The sequence below is a fragment of the Ovis aries genome, chromosome 9 (assembly GCF_016772045.2).
Source record: "Ovis aries strain OAR_USU_Benz2616 breed Rambouillet chromosome 9, ARS-UI_Ramb_v3.0, whole genome shotgun sequence".
Taxonomy (NCBI): Eukaryota; Metazoa; Chordata; class Mammalia; order Artiodactyla; family Bovidae; genus Ovis; species Ovis aries.
The window spans coordinates 88,973,680-88,991,229 of record NC_056062.1 but is presented as its reverse complement, the minus strand read 5'-3'; the positions used below and the strand labels follow the sequence as shown (position 1 = coordinate 88,991,229).

Sequence of the window (17,550 nt, the reverse complement as noted above, 5' to 3'; positions counted from 1 at the left end):
CTAGCGCTATCTGGAAAGCCCATAGATATGCACATGTATATTTAAAAGAATAAATAACTTCCCTGGTGGCTCAGAGGTTAAAGCCTCTGCCTGCAATGCGGGAGACCTGAGTTCAATCCCTGGATCAGGAAGATCCCTGGAGAAGGAAATAGCAACCCACTCCAGTACAGCAACAAAAATTTTGTAGTATAATGCTTACCCTTATTTATGTGTGTAGTGCTCTGATATTTTCTTGTCTATTTTATATGTTGGTTATGACCCATTTAATTGAATTCATGATCCCCGAATGAATTGCAAGCTGCAGCTTGAAAACGATTTATTTACAGGCACCTGTTAACCAAGGTAGAAATCCCTTTCCTAGTCTCCCTGATAGAAAATCAGAAAACTGAACGCATTCCATGATGCTTCTACTTCACCAGAGCTTCCACTGTGGCGCTTGTACTAGAAATTGGAAACTGCTTTCCAATTAGGAAACTACATTCTAAAATCTCCGGGAATTGACTCCAGGGCACCTTCCCTCCCGTCCTCTCTCTTTCCTCCTAAGACCCCTCCTGTGGGGATCAAGACCATTAGGACCAAGCCTTTTTCTCCAAGAATGTTTATTCCAGTAGATGTATCTGCAGCTTAGAAATGGGGTTTACAGTTGAGTGTTATTTTGCCAAAATAGGGAGAGTAAACGTTATTCCTTGTTCATTTAACAAACATTACTCTATGTAACCACTGCTGCTCTTGAATTAATTTTCCCAATAACTAAATATACTCAGCATCTATACATTTTCTTTCGAAGCCATTCTTTTTTTAACTGAAGAATAATTTATATGCTGCGAAATATATAAATTTTAAAGGACAGATAAATTTTGACAAATGACATTGTGGCACTTCCCTCGTAAGACAAAAAATTTCTATCACTCCATAAAATTCCCTCATGTCTTCTCATAGTTAATATCGTCTTACCCACTCCCAATTTTAAGCAGTCATTGGTCTGATTTGTACCATTATAGAACAATTTTGTTTCTAAAATCATTCTTTTGCTATCTTCTTGGTTCTCTTCTACTCAATCCATACTTCTTATCCCCTGAAAGATACTCTAATTTGTCAGAGTCCTTCTTAAAACTGAGCTTCCCTTTTGGCTCAGCTGGTAAAGAATCTGCCTGCATTACAGGAGACGTGGGTTTGATCCCTGGGTTGGGAAGATCCGCTGGAGAAGGGAAAGGCTACCCACTCTAGTGTTCTGGCCTGGAGAATTCCATGGACTGTGTAGTCCATGGGGTCGCAAAAAGTCAGACACGACTGAGTGACTTTCACTTCACTTCTTAAAACTGGTTATTTACCATATATGTTAAAAGAAATGTAGTTGCAATAAACAAGAAAACTCTTATTAGGTTAAATTTTAGGGCAATATTGTATATAACTCTATTGACTCACATGTAGCTTGAGGTCAACTAAAACTCCCAAGGTATTAAAAAAATTGTTATAAAACTACTGCTCTTTTATAATTTTAGGACTAAATTCAGGATTTTTCTTTTATGCCTAGGGAAGTTAATCTTGGTTTTGCTCATTGTTTCAAAGTATTCAGTTCATTTTAAGTTTAGTCATCTAACACATTTATAACTATTCCTCTTGCTTTGTTTCATCTGCCAATTTGAAAATCACATGGTTTATATCTTCATTCAAATCCTTATGGAAATTTAGAACAGGACATATCACCCAAGAGAAGGGTCTAGGATACCGATCTATCTCTAGTTTCATGCAGCCCTGGGTTAAGCTAATATCGAGAGTGACCCTGCCTAACCATTTCAGGATAGTGTCTGATTCTTCATCTTTTATGCAAAAGTGTCTTTCACCTATTTTCAAGTCATATCTTTCTGTGTGGATTACATAATAGGGGATCATATCTAGTCCTGAGCTTAAAATCCATCAGTATATTGATTTGCCCAAATTTATGGCTCCAGCTTGGACCTCTCCTCTGAACTCAGATTTATTTATCAAACTGCCTAGATGACATTCCATCTGAATTCTGGTTCTCACCTCACATTAACACATCTCCAAACAGTCTATTTCCATCTTTCTCCCTCTATGCTTGCTTTAAAATCTCCTATTTTGCAAATGGCATCTTTGTTCTTACTGTTCCTCAGCTTAAATCCTAAATTATCTTTGATTTTTTTTTCTCTCTTCACACAATCAAACAGCAAAAAACTATAGGCTCTTTCTTTGAATGCATCCAATATTGGGCCACTTCTTAACTCTGCTGCATGGGATCACAAAGAGTTGGACGACTGAGCGACTGATCACACACACACACACACACACACACACACACACACACACACACACACACACAAACTGCTCCAACTACTCTGGGTCTGAGCACCATTATCCCTATAGATGGTGATCCTTCCTTGGCTTCCCTGACGTCCGTATTTGCTTCTGTGGTCTATTCTCCAGACAGCAGGAAAAAAATCCCTTTCAAAAAGATCTCAAGTAGGTCACCTTCTGCTCAAGATCTTCAGTGGTTTCTGCATCTCAGAGGACAACTCGAAGTTTACGCCGCAGCCTCCAAAGCCCTCCATTAACTCGCCCTGGCTGATCATTCTGGGTTTTCCTCTCCTCTGCCTCCTCCTGCTGCACATCACTCTGCCTTTAGCCTCGCAGACCAGAGCTTCATCTCATCCTCCTGCCGGGCACCCTCTCCGTCTGTCCCTCCTTCCCTGCTCGCAGTGCCTGCTCTCTCATGCCCTTGCTTCCTGCAGTCCTCTGCCCCAGTACTCAGTTGCACTTCCCTAGAGCAAACCTTTCACGGCCAGTACCATCCTCACTCTCCTTAACCTGCTTAATTCTGTCCCTGGCATTATCACCTCCACACATGCTCTATATTGCTTTTTCACCCCTCTCTTTCGAAATTTAAGCTCCATTTGTGCAAGTATTTTTTTTTTTTTTAACCACCGAATTCCTAGTAGCTAAAATGGTGCCGGGAACATTTAAGCAAGAATTGACTAAATGTTTGTTGAATGAGTTAATTAAACAGATGAATCAGTGAGTGCCCGACACAGAATAAGTGTCAGGTGAAAGACACTTACATGTAATATAATGCATTAAGAAAAGGAAAATTAGAAACATTCAAAACATTAACATTTCTTTGCTGTACACTTTTTTCTTTACAAAAAAGACCTCTAAATTTGAATTTGGCCATGTAAAACGTTTGAATCCAAATCATTTGTATTAGAGACATAATTAGGCGATGATTCTCTGATTGTCAGGCCAATCCAGAGCTAATCTGGGGCTTGATTGTCGTGCATTGCCAAGGCATATTCGTAAATGGGAAATGACGTGCTTAGTAGCAAAGACATAGAGCTGTAGAATTTAATTATATTTAAATTAATGCCAGAAGAGCCCTTCTTCTTTGACACCAATTAGGAGAGAGGCTGCTAAAGAATAAGTCATCTGCTGAAGAGAGACTCATAGTTTATTTGACTCTAATTTCACATAAAGTCTCCAGATAACTTTCATTTTATTAAAAATAGGGCAAAAAATCATAAATGCTGTATTCAGGGAGAGCTTTGATATTTATCGGGAGATTGATGTGTTGCCTTCCTACGCACTGGAGAAGCACTTGCCTTGAACAAGTCGACTTTGCTGATGACGCCGAAGTTGACGTCAACAGTGAGGGCGAGCTGCATGGTGGTCGGCAGCGTCTCAAGGAGATCGGACTCATCTTCATAGAGATAAACACATCGACCCACAAAGAAGAGTCATTAATAAACAACACCAAAGTTCAGGAAACATTAAAACAATAACAGAAGCAAAATGCCAACTCCTGTTTTGTAAATAAACAGCTGCACCACTGTCTATATTTTTGCATACCCATCACAATGGAAAAGAAACGTATTTTCACTACTGGCGATAGGACTGTTCTGACTAATTCTGGAACTTTGCGCTCTCTGAAACTTTAGATATAAAGTTTAGAGAAGATGGGGCCAAGGCAAGTGAACAAACTGGGGTGGGAAAAGGATCTGGTTCCCATCTTCTGATCCCACAGCCCTAACATCCTAGGGATGGCAAAGAAAAATGAGTATAACGAGTACCACGTGGCTTACAGAGGTCTGTCATGATCTTATTGGACACTTGGGACAACCCTAAGTATGTTCATTCCTGCCTTCTGGAAAGAAGAAAGGGCAAGTGAAACTCAGAGCAAAAGAGTGTTAAGTGACTTGTTTCTGCGTAAGTGGTGAGTGGCTGAGCTGGGAGCGGAATCTAAAGAAGAAATGCATTAAGCGAGCAAATTCAAACAATTGTTATTTCCTTGCTTATTTACTCAATGAACTGTGTGAATACATTAAAGATTTCTCTACCTGTGAATTAAATGATGGGCCTTTAGGCTGATAAAATGGTCCATGAACAAGACTACCCATTCTTAGTCGATAGTATAGTACTGGTTTCTGAGAGTTCATTATGTGTGATGTTTTCTTACATCCATTTAGAGAAAAAAAAAAACCATGCTGTCTAATTTTGATTCAAATATTGAAATTTGAATATTTTCAAATATTCAAATCAATATTCAGATATTGATTCATATTCTAAATATGAAAATCCTTCCTATAAAAACACAGCTCTTTGTTTCCAAGGGCTGCTTATCTCTAGGTCCTTCCTAAGCCGAGGGTTTGGAGCAGGGTCCATAGGAAAAGAAAGAAGGGGTCTGCTACCCTTTCTCTCCCTGTTCCTCCCCCTGCATGAGACGCCCTCTGGAATATTTGTGGGTGCTTAGGCAAAGACTTAGCAGCAGCAGGAAAAGGTTTGATTTTTGTCGTTTAGATTCAGGAAGATGTTCTAAACCTGTGGTTGGCATCTTTTAAGACCAGCAGAGAGGAGAAGAAAACCATCAACCACCAGTGGTTCTTACCTGCTTTTGGGGAACTTTCGTGATTTGGGAATCACACTGCAGTTTGCATTCTGAAGGCAGTAGCCTTTTTGACTTCTCAGGAGCACCAGTTCTTATTTTTATAGGGTGAGGTGCAAACTAAAAGTTGAATCTGATTATTGTTAAGTAGCACATTATCTTTAACTTACTTTATATCTTTTAGTAAATGTTATTTTTACCTCCAGTGCTGTGGTACTAACAGTAGACACCATGAATGATTAAGGGGCTCCTGGTAGAGACCTGTAGCTGAGTGTGGCCTAAAAGATCACTGATGTGAGCGCTGAGCTCTGGGAAGAGGATGATATTGCAGAGAGAGCAAGAGTTTGGAGAACAGGTGCACGTCTGAGCTCAGTTTAGGCCATTTGCTGGCTCTGTGCCCTTGGCCATTTTTTTTTTTTTTTTCAGTTAGGAGCCTCCATTTCCTTGTCTCCTAAAAGGGGGTTGGTAACACCTAATTTTCCCCATTTTTCTGGGTGAAGATTAGATGAGGTAATGTGTGTAATATCTAGCATCTGTTGGACACTAAAGAAAATTTAGCAAACCTTCCAGGATTTGCATAATCAGTAAGTTATGTCTGATTTGAGAAAAAAATCCCATGGAATTAAGTGAGTGCTTTAAAGATTATTTAGTTGTTTCCCAATCTTTTGTTCAGATCCAATTAGTCTCTGCTGCTGCCTTATAGGATTTTCATTATGGGACACGGTTTACAGGGACTTAATCAGTAATTTGCAATGCTTACCTAGCATTCTTTGAGAGGCCCACGTATATTCATACCAAGTCCGGACCCGATTCTGCACAATCTTAGGAATGGAATAAGTATTCATATAGGCAATGGTATGATCCATGCAGATGCGGAAGTTGTTCTGATTGGCTGTAGCTGCTCCAATTACATCTTGCATCTAAAACCACAAATACGGTTACTCCACATCCAGCAGAGGAGGTGGAAGAGTTACTATAAGCCTAGTTGAATTGAGAGTTCTCACATGACACAGTCCATTCTAATGCTGACTACCTGATCTTTTAACACACCGATACTGGGTCCTGCTGATAAGACATTGGACAAATCATATCCTTTCTGACCCAGTTAGGACAACAGAACCTGTTTTACCTACCATGTGAGACTCTTGTGAGGATTCAGTCTCACAATGCATGCGACGGCACATGTTCTTCTTTGCAAGCGTGTATACTCCTGCAGAGCTGTTAGTTGATATTTTAAAAATATATAGCTTGTGCTTATGCAAGGAATGTGTGAAGAAAGTTAAGCAATTAATTACATGGCAGAATGGCTAGTCCATTTCGGCGAATCTCGTTTTGTAAGCATCCTTCACAGATTTTGCAGTGTGGCTGGCTATATGGACTCAATTCATCATGAAACTGCAACCTCCGTACCTCCCTTTGTGTTGTTTAGACAGATGAAATCAAGTCTCATCATGCTTCAGGCAGAGTATTCAGCAGAAGCTGAAATGCGCTGAAATGACTGAAGCATCATCTACAGACGTGACAATACTTAAGGAACTGTCAGGTTTTAGTTCTTGGATGTTTATAACTCAGCCATAAAAACCCACTCTAGGTTAAAAGCTGATCTTTAAGGTCTCAGCACAAAAAAGATATATAGCCCGACTCTTCCTCTCACATAGAGAGAAGCGAGTGGTTGTAAATTTGCTTTGACTGTGGGTTTATAATAGGGAGGAAAACCTGGGCCTCGCTTTCACACTCTTAAGACTTAGCTCATTCATTCTAGTAGATGAGCCTTTTCTGCTTATTTTGAAAAAAACACTCATTCTTTGAGGTCTAGATAAAAAATGGCTCTTTTGTTGCGATGCCCTCCTCAGTTTCCATTTTTAGAGTTAACAGGTTCTTCTACTTGTTGTGAGCATCTGTTGAGGAGCTATGCAGAGAGTCAACTGGACACACCTTTTCCAGTTCCTAACTTACCCCTTGAGGGCTATTCAGCAACCTCAATTCCTAGACCCCCTTTTCCCAAGCCATTTTAGACAAATGATGGACATTACCCACTCACCTAAGGCCTTGAGAATTGGGATATTAGAGGCTGGGTTGGGAGATTTCATAGAGTTTTAAATTGGGACCCAAGGACAATTAAAAGCCGTATCGATTGGTGTTGGGGGCAGAGGATCTGTAGTGACAGGAATCTGAATGCTTTATGTGCAAGGCTGGATCTTGGTGGTGCAGGTGAAGAAGACATATATTCTATGATGTGTGTTCCAGATTGGAGGAGGAAAATGTCAGTCTCTATGAGCTGTATGCGAGAATAGAATATTGCAGTTAAAATGTGATGTGATTATTGGGGTGTAGTTCTTGGTATGGTTATATGTGGGAATTCTGAATCAGAGAAGATTTTGTTCAGGACTTCCTGACTTTTGTTTCTGTTCTTCTCAGCATCTTTTATTCACTGTGAGAGTCAAGGCGCGAATCTCCATCTCCTTTCTCAAGCTTTCTTTTCGGCTCTACTCCTACATTTCTTTGTGGCTTGGTGGTTCTCATTGATCCTGTTGGAACCTCACAGTCAATGTACAGGCAGGTGTGGTGTGGGGTAAAAAGCAGCTCTTTCAAACTTTCATGTGCATATGAATCTTCTGAAGATACTATTAAAATGCATATTCTGACCCAGTAGGTTTGGGGTTACGCCTGAATTCCGAATTTCTCAGTTGAGGCTTCTACTCTTAGTCCAAAGACCACTTTGAATGGAATTTTAACTGGAGCTGGACATAGTCTTTTAATCTTATAAGAATTGCCTTGAACATAGTAACTGCTAAATAGGCCAGATTTTACTATTTTTATTGATATTATATGGTCTTACCTTAGGACTTCTGAATTACATGTATGAATTTGGGGTACTTTTTAATCTCCTCAAACTAGAGTTGTCTCAACTGCAAAACTGAGAAAATACTGAAGGAGATCTGTCTACTTCACATAGATTTTAGAAGTTATAAAATAATATGATCTTTGCCATTTATATTCAAATTAGTTGCATTTATATTCAAATTAATTGCCTTTCTCTATAAACAAACTTCCTATTTTCAATCACTGTTAATGTGTCTCCCCAAGCATTAAGATTCTGATAATTTATACTCATAGTTTTTAACTGCATAGTGTTCATCTTCCAAACTGAAATATTTTCTAAATAGAGTTTCCTTTACAATCTCTCTGTCTACTCAATTACCACGTTCAGGTTGAAGTGGCATATATTCACTGTATTTTTTTATTTTTTGTATTTTGATGCTTTGATTTCTTGGACTATCCCTCCCAGAGTTAGCTAAGCCAGGTGGCGCAGTGGTAAAGAACCTGCCTGCCAATGCAGGAGACACAAGAGATGTGGGTTCCATCCCTGGATTGGGAAGATCCCCTGGAGCTGGAAATGGCAACTCACTCGAGCATTTCCTGCCTGGAAAATTCCATGGACAGAGGAGCCTGGTGGGCTACAGTCCATGGGGTTGAAAAGAGTAGGACACACTGAGCACACAAAGATTGCAAACAACTCTCCTGGAAGAGCTCCTTTCACATGCAGAATAGCCAACCTTGAGCCCTGACTTCAGAGCCTTCTTCACTGGCTCTCATATTCCAGGCTACTCTCCACCTGCCCCAGTTGCCTCAGGGTCAAGCGCCAGGCCACTGAGAGAGTCGCTATACTCCAGAGACTGTTGAAACGATACAAACACGCCGATCTCAAGAGCCGTTACCTGCTTGACCAGTTCCTTTCCTGGTTCCCTCCTAAGTAGCCCTCTAGGCAAGGAGTGGCCATCCACTCCTGGGTCTACTTGTATAACAGGCTATCTTTTCAGTGTCGACAGTCTCCTGATCTGCTGCCCTCACCATCTGTAAATGATAATAAAACCTATATTTTAAAACAGTATGCATGCATGCATGCTAAGCGGCTTCAGTTGTGCCTGACTCTTTGCAACTCTGTTGATTCTAGCCCACCAGGCTCCTCTTGGAGGATTCTCCAGGCAAGAATACTGGAGTGGCTTGCCATGCCCTCCTCCAGGGGATCTTCCTGACCCAGGGATCAAACCTGTGTCTCTTTCTCCTACATTGGCAGGCAGATTTTTTTTTTTTTAAACCACTAGAGCCACCTGGTAAGCCCTTAAAACAGTATAACCTTTCCAACTTACATTTTGATTGATCTTCAATAAATCTCTTTGTTCCAAATTCTTCGCTGGCTGACTGCCCATTGCCCTTAAGATGAAGTTCAACATCTGCAACATTCAGAGTCCTTAAACTATCTGGTCCTTCAGTTCAGTTCATTTCAGTCGCTCAGTCATGTCTGACTCTTTGCGACCCCATGAATCACACCACACCAGGCCTCCTTGTCCATCACCAACTCCCGGAGTTCACTCAGATTCACGTCCATTGAGTCAGCGATGCCATCCAGCCATCTCATCCTCTGTCGTCCCCTTCTCCTCCTGCCCCCAGTCTCTCCCAGCATCAAAGTCTTTTCCAATGAGTCAACTCTGCGCATGAGGTAGCCAAAGTATTGGAGTTTCAGCTTTAGCATCATTCCTTCCAAAGAACACCCAGGGCTGATCTCCTTCAGAATGGACTGGTTGGATCTCCTTGCAGTCCAAGGGACTCTCAAGAATCTTCTCCAACACCACAGTTCAAAAGCATCAATTCTTCGGCACTCAGCCTTCTTCACAGTCCAACTCTCACATCCATACGTGACTACTGGAAAAACAATAGCCTTGACTGGAGGGACCTTAGTTGGCAAAGTAATGTCTCTGCTTTTCAATATGCTATCTAGGTTGGTCATAACTTTTCTTCCAAGGAGTAAGCGTCTTTTAATTTCATGGCTGCAGTCACCATCTGCAGTGATTTTGGAGCCCCCCAAAATAAAATCTGACAGTGTTTCCACTGTTTCCCCATCTATTTCACATGAAGTGATGATCTTCGTTTTCTGAATGTTGAGCTTTAAGCCAACTTTTTCCCTCTCCACTTTCACTTTCATCAGGAGGCTTTTAGCTCCTCTTCACTTTCTGCCATAAAGGTGGTGTCATCTGCATATCTGAGGTTATTGATATATCTCCCGGCAATCTTGATTCCAGCTTGTGTTTCTTCCAGTCCAGCGTTTCTCATGATGTACTCTGCATGTCCTTACTACGTCTCTAACCTTATTTACAGGTGTCTTTTACTCTAGCTGTTCTGGTACTCTTCCATTTTGTCAAACGTATATGGTGCTTTATTATTGCTATCTTTCACACATAGTTTCTGATTGGTTGAACTATCTCTCTGTAACTACAGAATCCTATTTGTTTTTTTAAGATGTTGCAAAGACATTTTCTCCTCCATGAAACCTCCTGGGAAGCTTCCTTTTTCTGATCTAATACAGAGCTTTCAAACTCCCCTCTGGAACTTATCATGGTTAGCAGCCCCTTCACATTCATGGAAGTAGGATTTGAGTTTTGACTATTTGTGATCAGCTTTTTGTTGTTGTTTAGTCACTTCAGTCATGTCTGATTCTTTGCGACCCCATGGACTATAGCCTGCTGGGCTCCTCTGTCCATGAGATTTCCCAGGCAAGAATACTGGAGTGGGTTGCCATTTCTTTAAATGTTATAAAAAATAATTTTCATTGCTAAATTTTGTTGAAGCATGGGTTATATTCATAACACTGTTAGTGTAGTGAATGGGAATCAATCGCTTATCTGGTGGTAATAATCATTTTGTGATTTTTGTCTAACTATTTACCTAGTGTACAAATCTCAAGATGGCTTTTTGATTTCAGACATATGGTATGTAAAGTGCCTTACAAGAAATATAATTCTAAAGACACTGTGCTGTTGAGCTTTTTATTTCTTGTGATCTGAGAAATCACAAAGGTGCTGGGCTCTAAACTTTGCAAATGCCAATTATCTTGCAATAAAGTTATTTGGGTATTTGATTTACTTTCTCACAAGACTGATTCCTTGAGAATAAGGACAAATAGATACCATAATAAACATTTATGAACCAATGGTTTTTTAATTAATTTAGATGACATTTGGTAATCTCTGATTTAAATGACCTCTGAAGTTGACTTTAACCCATATTTGAAGTTTAAGTAAAAAAAAAAAAAGAGAGCTTCTAAAGGTTTTCAGAAAAACTTAGAAATGTGACTCTCTGAGAGTCTAACAGATTACTCATTGTGTACAAGTTTTCTTATAGAAGCCCCCTTCAATTCATTAAAAGAGATGAAAGTTAGTAAAATTAGAAAAACACCATGTAGATTTTGATTTTTCCTATGTAAATTTTATGAAAAATTGTTAGGCTTTCAAAAATGACAGCCTCATGTATCTAGGGATTTACATCTCAATTTACCTGGCCAATTAAGCTGGAGAACACAAAAACTCCAGAAAAGAAGTTCAGCAGCTGGAAAACAATTTCAAATAAAGTTTGTGGTTCTGGAAGGCCCCCGATGGTAATCAAAGTTCGAACTGCCCAATAATAACATCTCAGATACCTGTGAAAAGAGAAGATATACACTTTGCTTTTTACCATAGCAGTAAAATGCCATTATGCTTGGGAATATATTGCTATAATACTAGATTTTAACACATTCCCTCGTAATTAAGATTTTCTGTCTTTAAGCAGCATTAGTGACTACCATGTGTACTAATGTAAACTTCCCTTTCAAGGTAAAGTGAAAGTGAAAGTGAAAGTGAAGTCTCTCAGTCATGTCCGACTCTTTGCGACCCTGTGGACTGTAGCCCTCCAGGCTCCTCCGTCCATGGGATTCTCCAGGCAAGAATACTGGAGTGGGCTGCCATTTCCTTCTCCAGGGTAAGGTAAACTTGATAAACATTGTGAAATGACGAAACAAAGCCAAAGAAGGTGTTTATTAGTCACTCCACTTATTTCTCCCTGCAAAACAAATCACCCTGGAGTTGAGTGGTATGAAGCAGAGACTGTTTTACTGGGCTTGTCATGCTGAGGGTCAGGTGTTGGTGGAAGACCCCCAAGACGGCTCCTCTATACTCTGTGAGGAGTGAACCCTCAGGAGACTTGAATGCCAGGAGACAGCTAGGAGGACGTGATTGAGGCCAGAGTCCTGAGGCCTTGGTTCTAACCGCTGGCTGAGTCTTCTGTCGTGCATGTCTGTTTGGAACACCTAGGCTGTCTGCTGTCACCGTCTGAGCCGGGATGGTTGCACCCGCTGGGGCTGGCTGTGTATTTTCATTCAGCCTGTTGTATAGATAGCTGGGACTTCCTTACAGCATGGAAGTCTTGGTGTAGATGGACTTCTTGCCTGGCTGGCTTCCCCCAGAGTGGTAGAAGCTCAGGCAGTAGCTTGTAAGGCTTCTTGTAACTCAGAAGCCCTATAATCTCTTAATCTCTTGCCATATATATTTGCCAAGCAAGTCTCTTAGACCAGCCAGATTCAAGGGGAGGGATATTTGAATCTACCTTTCAATCAGAGGAGCAGCAAGAAGTGTGAGGCTACCTTTAAACTACCTCGTAGTGACTAGTGAGGGATATCATAGATATCAAGGGGGTTTATGGAGATTGAAAAGAACTTTATAGTTTAGAATCAGCTGTTTTTTACTGATGGAAGATAGAGCAGGTGGGTATATACCTCCTCTCTCTTTTCTACTCATATCTTACTATATGATTGAATTTATAAACCATGACAGAGACAGAGAACTGAGTTCTATCTTAAAAGGGAAATTACTCTTAAGTGTAATAGCTAATTTATCTAGAAATTTAGTATTGAAGAAAATCAAGTACGCTCAGAAATAGACTTTATAAAGATTCTGTACTAAACTCTAGCAATTACAAATGGAGAGACAGATCATGATAGCCCAGATGGGAAGAAAATCTGGGACCAGGGCAACAACAAAGAATATGATAAAGATGAGGACAGAACATGTGAGGTTCACTTGGCTATATGTGGCTAAGGGTTTCATGGAGTCCCGATTGACGTGGGAATAGAAATTAGTATAACAACCCATTGTATATATATTATCATTTTGGTCCATAATTAGACACTGTTTGTTGTTGTTTATCGTTAAGTTGTGTCTGATTCTCTGTAACTCCGTGGACTGTAGCCAGCCAGGTGCCTCTGTCTATGGGATTTCCCTGGCAGGAATATTAGAATGGGTTGCCATTTTCTTCTCCAGCGGATCTTCCTGACCCAGGGATTAAACCCATGTCTCTCGCTGGCCTGTGGATTCATTACCACTGACCCCCCTGGGAAGCTCACATAATTAGGTGCCTACTTGGTATATTCCATATAGCTCTGATAACATGGTCTGGATCAGCTATTTCTACTGAATCCTTAAAGAAAAATGTCCTATATATAGAGGCCATTTTCAGATATTGTTGCAGACAGGCATCCAGATTTAGTGGGTTCCAGCTCGCTATCTTAGTTTCCAGAGTAAACAGAAAAGCAGCAGTTACAGAATCCTGCCCTAGTCAGTCTATTACTTCTTACCTGGGTGTGCCACATAAACGTTTGCACTTTAAGTAAACGTGCATTTGTCTTTGAACAAGGATGGCCTTTTGTGTGTGTGTGTGTGTGTGTGTGTGTGTGTGTGTGTGTGTGAGAATAGGTTATAATTTTCAGATCTTCAAACAGTAAGAAGTTGAGGTTTACAAAGAAAGAATCAAACTACAGTTAAAGTCAGTATTCAAATAAAAACAGATCTAGAGAGAAATCACTTGTTTTGAAATTCAATACCTTTAGAAGGACATGAGTCTTTTTGTTTGTTTTATCTGGTAGATACAGGAATGGACAAATAGTTAACTCTTTGGTAGGATCTGAAACCACTGCCAAGAGAATGAAAGTATCACTGGTCTGCAACATATTCCCTAACAAGCTTCCTTGGACTTACAGATACTACAGTGAACTGGATGTCAAAGAGAACTACCTTGAAGAAGCATGGAATTAATTTTATGGATTGCATTTAATTTTCAACTCCAGTTTATAATTTCTCATTACCTGACTTAGTGTGATCACAAGTCCTGGACCTGTGGATCTCTGAATTAAGGAAATTTATTGACCCCAGTGCAACCCACGAGTGGGGCACAGACCAGATTCTCTCCCTGCATAGCCAACTCCAACTGTTGGGATTACTGTGTCCTACAAAGTCCCTCTAGTATTGAGAGGAACAAACACAGGAATTGCTTTGTCTTATTTTCTTATTTACAGATGTTAGAAAATAGCAAGTGTAAAATTTAGGCATTGATTTTCCAAATCTGAAGGGTCAGCTTTGAACCATTTTTTTCATGATGAAAAAGTCTGCTATGTTAATTGGAAGTTTTCTGCCCTGATGCTTTGTGGTTTACCTTGGAATTCTTTTCTCAGTCATGTCTTATATCCAGGCATGCACAACCAGAGGTAAGATTTGTAATTTAATTAGATGGCATCACATTGATCTTCCAGGATTAGCTTAATTAGTCAAGTGTGTCCACCTTTAATATTTACACCCTGGGCAGATAGATCTTTTCAAGGAGATTCTGTCTGGCTGATTTAATACATGAGCTATCTTATAGGCTATATATATATACACACACATATATAGCCTCAAGTTAAAGCACTAAGGCAGAATTTGACATAAAACCATAAAAGATCATTTTGTATGAAAATAGAACTTCTTCCTCTGTGAAACAAATGCAACATGAAACTTCCCCCCAACATTTTGTCTTGAAATATTTTAAACAAGCAGAGAAAACTGAATTTCACCCATGTATTCACAGCATAGATTCTATTAATATTATAAACATTTTACTTTACCTTCTTTGTCAGATGTTTCTCCACTTTTCATCCATCAACCCATCTTATTTTTGGGTGCATTTCAAAGTAATTTGCAGACAGACACTTCCTCCTAAATACAGCACTTCAGAATATATATGTGTGTATATATATGTATTACTACAGTTCTATACTGATATAGTTATTTAAAAAAACTTGTACATCGAAAGCACAAATCTTAAGTATACCATTTGACACTATTTGATGGATTCTGAGAAATCCATACATCTGTGTAACTCAGAAACCTATCAAGACAGAGGACATTTCCATCGCTCCAAAAATTTCTCTCATTCGTTTTCCCCAGTCCATTCTTGCCCCCGCCCAGGGGCAGCTGTTGTTTCAGATGAGCTTTGCCTGCTTTAGAATTTCACACAAATGAAATCACACACGTGTACATGGTTGTGTAAGATGTCTTACACTCAGAATAATGTTTCTGAGATTTAGCTAGATTTTTGTGTGTTTATTCATTTTTATTGCTAAGCAACAACCCTTGCATGACTATGGCACAGTATGTTTATCCATCTTCCTGTGGATGAAAACCTAGACTGTTTCAAGCTTTTGGTTCTCATGAATAGACATCCTATGAATATACTTATACACGTTCTTTCATAGACATATATTTTTAAGTTCTCTTGGGCAAATATTTAGGGTTGGAATTTTTGTTTTTAAGATAGGTGCTATATATAGTTGTAAAACAAACTGTCAGATTTTATCCCTCCAACAGTGTATGAGATTTCCAGTTGCTTTATATGTTTAACCCAAGAATATGAAGTTTTAAAAAATTTTAGCCAATGTGGTAGATGTGTAGTGGGACATGCAACTTTTAAAAGTACCCAATTCAATACTTTATGAGTGGACGTTTTAACTACCTCCACCTATCTTAGCTCCAGTTCCAGGTTTCTGTAAATTTATCACTGAAGACACTGAATCTGGAGGAGAACGTTAGGAGTCTAGTCTCATTAGAAGATAAACTCCTCAAAAACAGGTATGACAAATAGGAGCTTAATAATATTTGTTAAAGGCTGTGAAAGAATAAGTGAAAGATCATGCAAACCCAAGACTGAAGAACATGGGAAGGCTGTATCTGTGATTATGTCCATGTAATCCCCATGCAGACTCCTCCCTGTCACGCCACCAGCTGCCTTTCATCTCCCTTCTGGTCTGCCCATCTGCTGTTCTGGAGCGGCTCTGATGCATTTAAGGGAGTCTAAATGTCTGGTGTAAAGACCACGCTTTCTTTTCCTGCTAGTGTCTGAACTGAAGTATCTAGGGGACCCTGTCTTAATAACTTCATTTACCCTCGTCTCATCTTCCTCGTGTACAAAGGGAAGGGAGTAAGTAATCCTAAATTTCCCGAGCACTAAAGTATGGACATTCCGACTCCTTCTTCACTCCATCTAGAGTTATGATTCCCATGACAAGCTTGCTTACTCATTTACTCATTCATTTGATGACTTATGTGTCCAGGATTGAGGTTAGGGATTTGTTAAGACATTTTTGTACATTGGGAAATTTGTATCAGAAAATAAATAAATTGAGGTATATATGGATAAGGGAGACTGGGAACATTTCTGGATATCAAATAACTGGGGGAAGGAATGGCAATCCACTCTATTATTCTTGCCTAGAGAACCCCATGGACAGTATGAAAAGGCAAAAGATATGACATCAGAAGATGAGCCCCCCCCAGATTGGAAGGTGTCCAGTATGCTGCAGAGGAAGAGTGGGGGGCAACTGCTAACAGCTCCAGAAAAAATGAAACAGCTGAGCCAAGGTTGAAACGATGTTCAGTGGTGGATGTGTCTTGTGGTGAAAGTAAAGTCCGATGCTATAAAGAGCATTGCATAAGAACCCGAGATGTTAAGTCCATGAAGCAAGGTAATTGGACATGGTCAAGCAAGAGATGACAAGAGTGAACACTGACATCTTAAGAATCAGTGAACTAAAATGGACAGGAGTGGGCAAATTTAATTCAGATGACCAAGATATCTACTACTGTGGGCAAGAATCCCTTAGAAGAAATGGAGTAGCTATCATAGTCAACAAAAGAGTCCAAAATGCAGTACTTGGGTGCATCCTCAAAAATGACAGAAAGATGTTGGCTCATTTCCAAGGCAAACAATTCAACATCACTGTAATCCAAATCTATGCCCCAACCATAAATGCCAAAAAGCTGAAGTTGACTGATTTATGCAGACTAACAAGACCTAACACTAAAAAAGATGTCCTTTTCATCATAGAGGATTGGAATGCAAAACTAGGAAGTTAAGAAATACCTGGAGTAATAAGCAAATTTGGCCTTGGAATACAAAATGAAGCAGGGCAAAGGCTTTAACAGTTTTGCCAAGAGAACACATTGGTTATAACAAATACCCTCTTCCAACAACACAAGAGATGACTCTACACAGAGACATCACCAAGTGGTCAATACCCAAATCAGACCGATTATATTCCTTGCAGCCAAAGATGGAGAAGCTCTATACTGGCAGCAAAAATAAGATCTGGAGCTGACTGTGGCTCAGATCATGAACTCCTTATTGCAAAATTCAAGCTTAAATTGAAGAAAGTAAGGCCATTTAGGTATGACCTAAATCAAATATCTTACGATTATACAGTGGAGGTGATGAATAAACTTAAGGGATTAGATCTGGTAGACAGCATGTCTGAAGAACTACAGAGGTTAATAACATAGTACAGGAGGCATTGATCAAAACCATCCCCAAAGAAAAGAAATGCAAGAAGGCAGAGTGGTTGTCTGAGGAGGCTTTACAAACAGATGAGAAAAGAAGAGAAACAAAAGGCAAGGGAGAAAGGCAAGATATATCCAACTGAATGCAGGGTTCCAGAGAATGGCAAAGAGAGATAAGAAAGCCTTCTCAAGTTAACAGTG

At 39.8% G+C, this 17,550-nt stretch overlaps 1 protein-coding gene across 1 annotated transcript in view; it reads right to left on the bottom strand.

Moving 5' to 3' along the window:
• CNGB3 (cyclic nucleotide gated channel subunit beta 3) overlaps nt 1-17,550 on the bottom strand; it is a 183,074-nt gene that overhangs the window by 51,381 nt on the left and 114,143 nt on the right. The window contains 3 exon segments of the mRNA NM_001143664.1: nt 3,615-3,712; nt 5,655-5,814; nt 11,228-11,369. Of these exon segments, the coding sequence (NP_001137136.1) occupies nt 3,615-3,712; nt 5,655-5,814; nt 11,228-11,369 (400 nt within the window).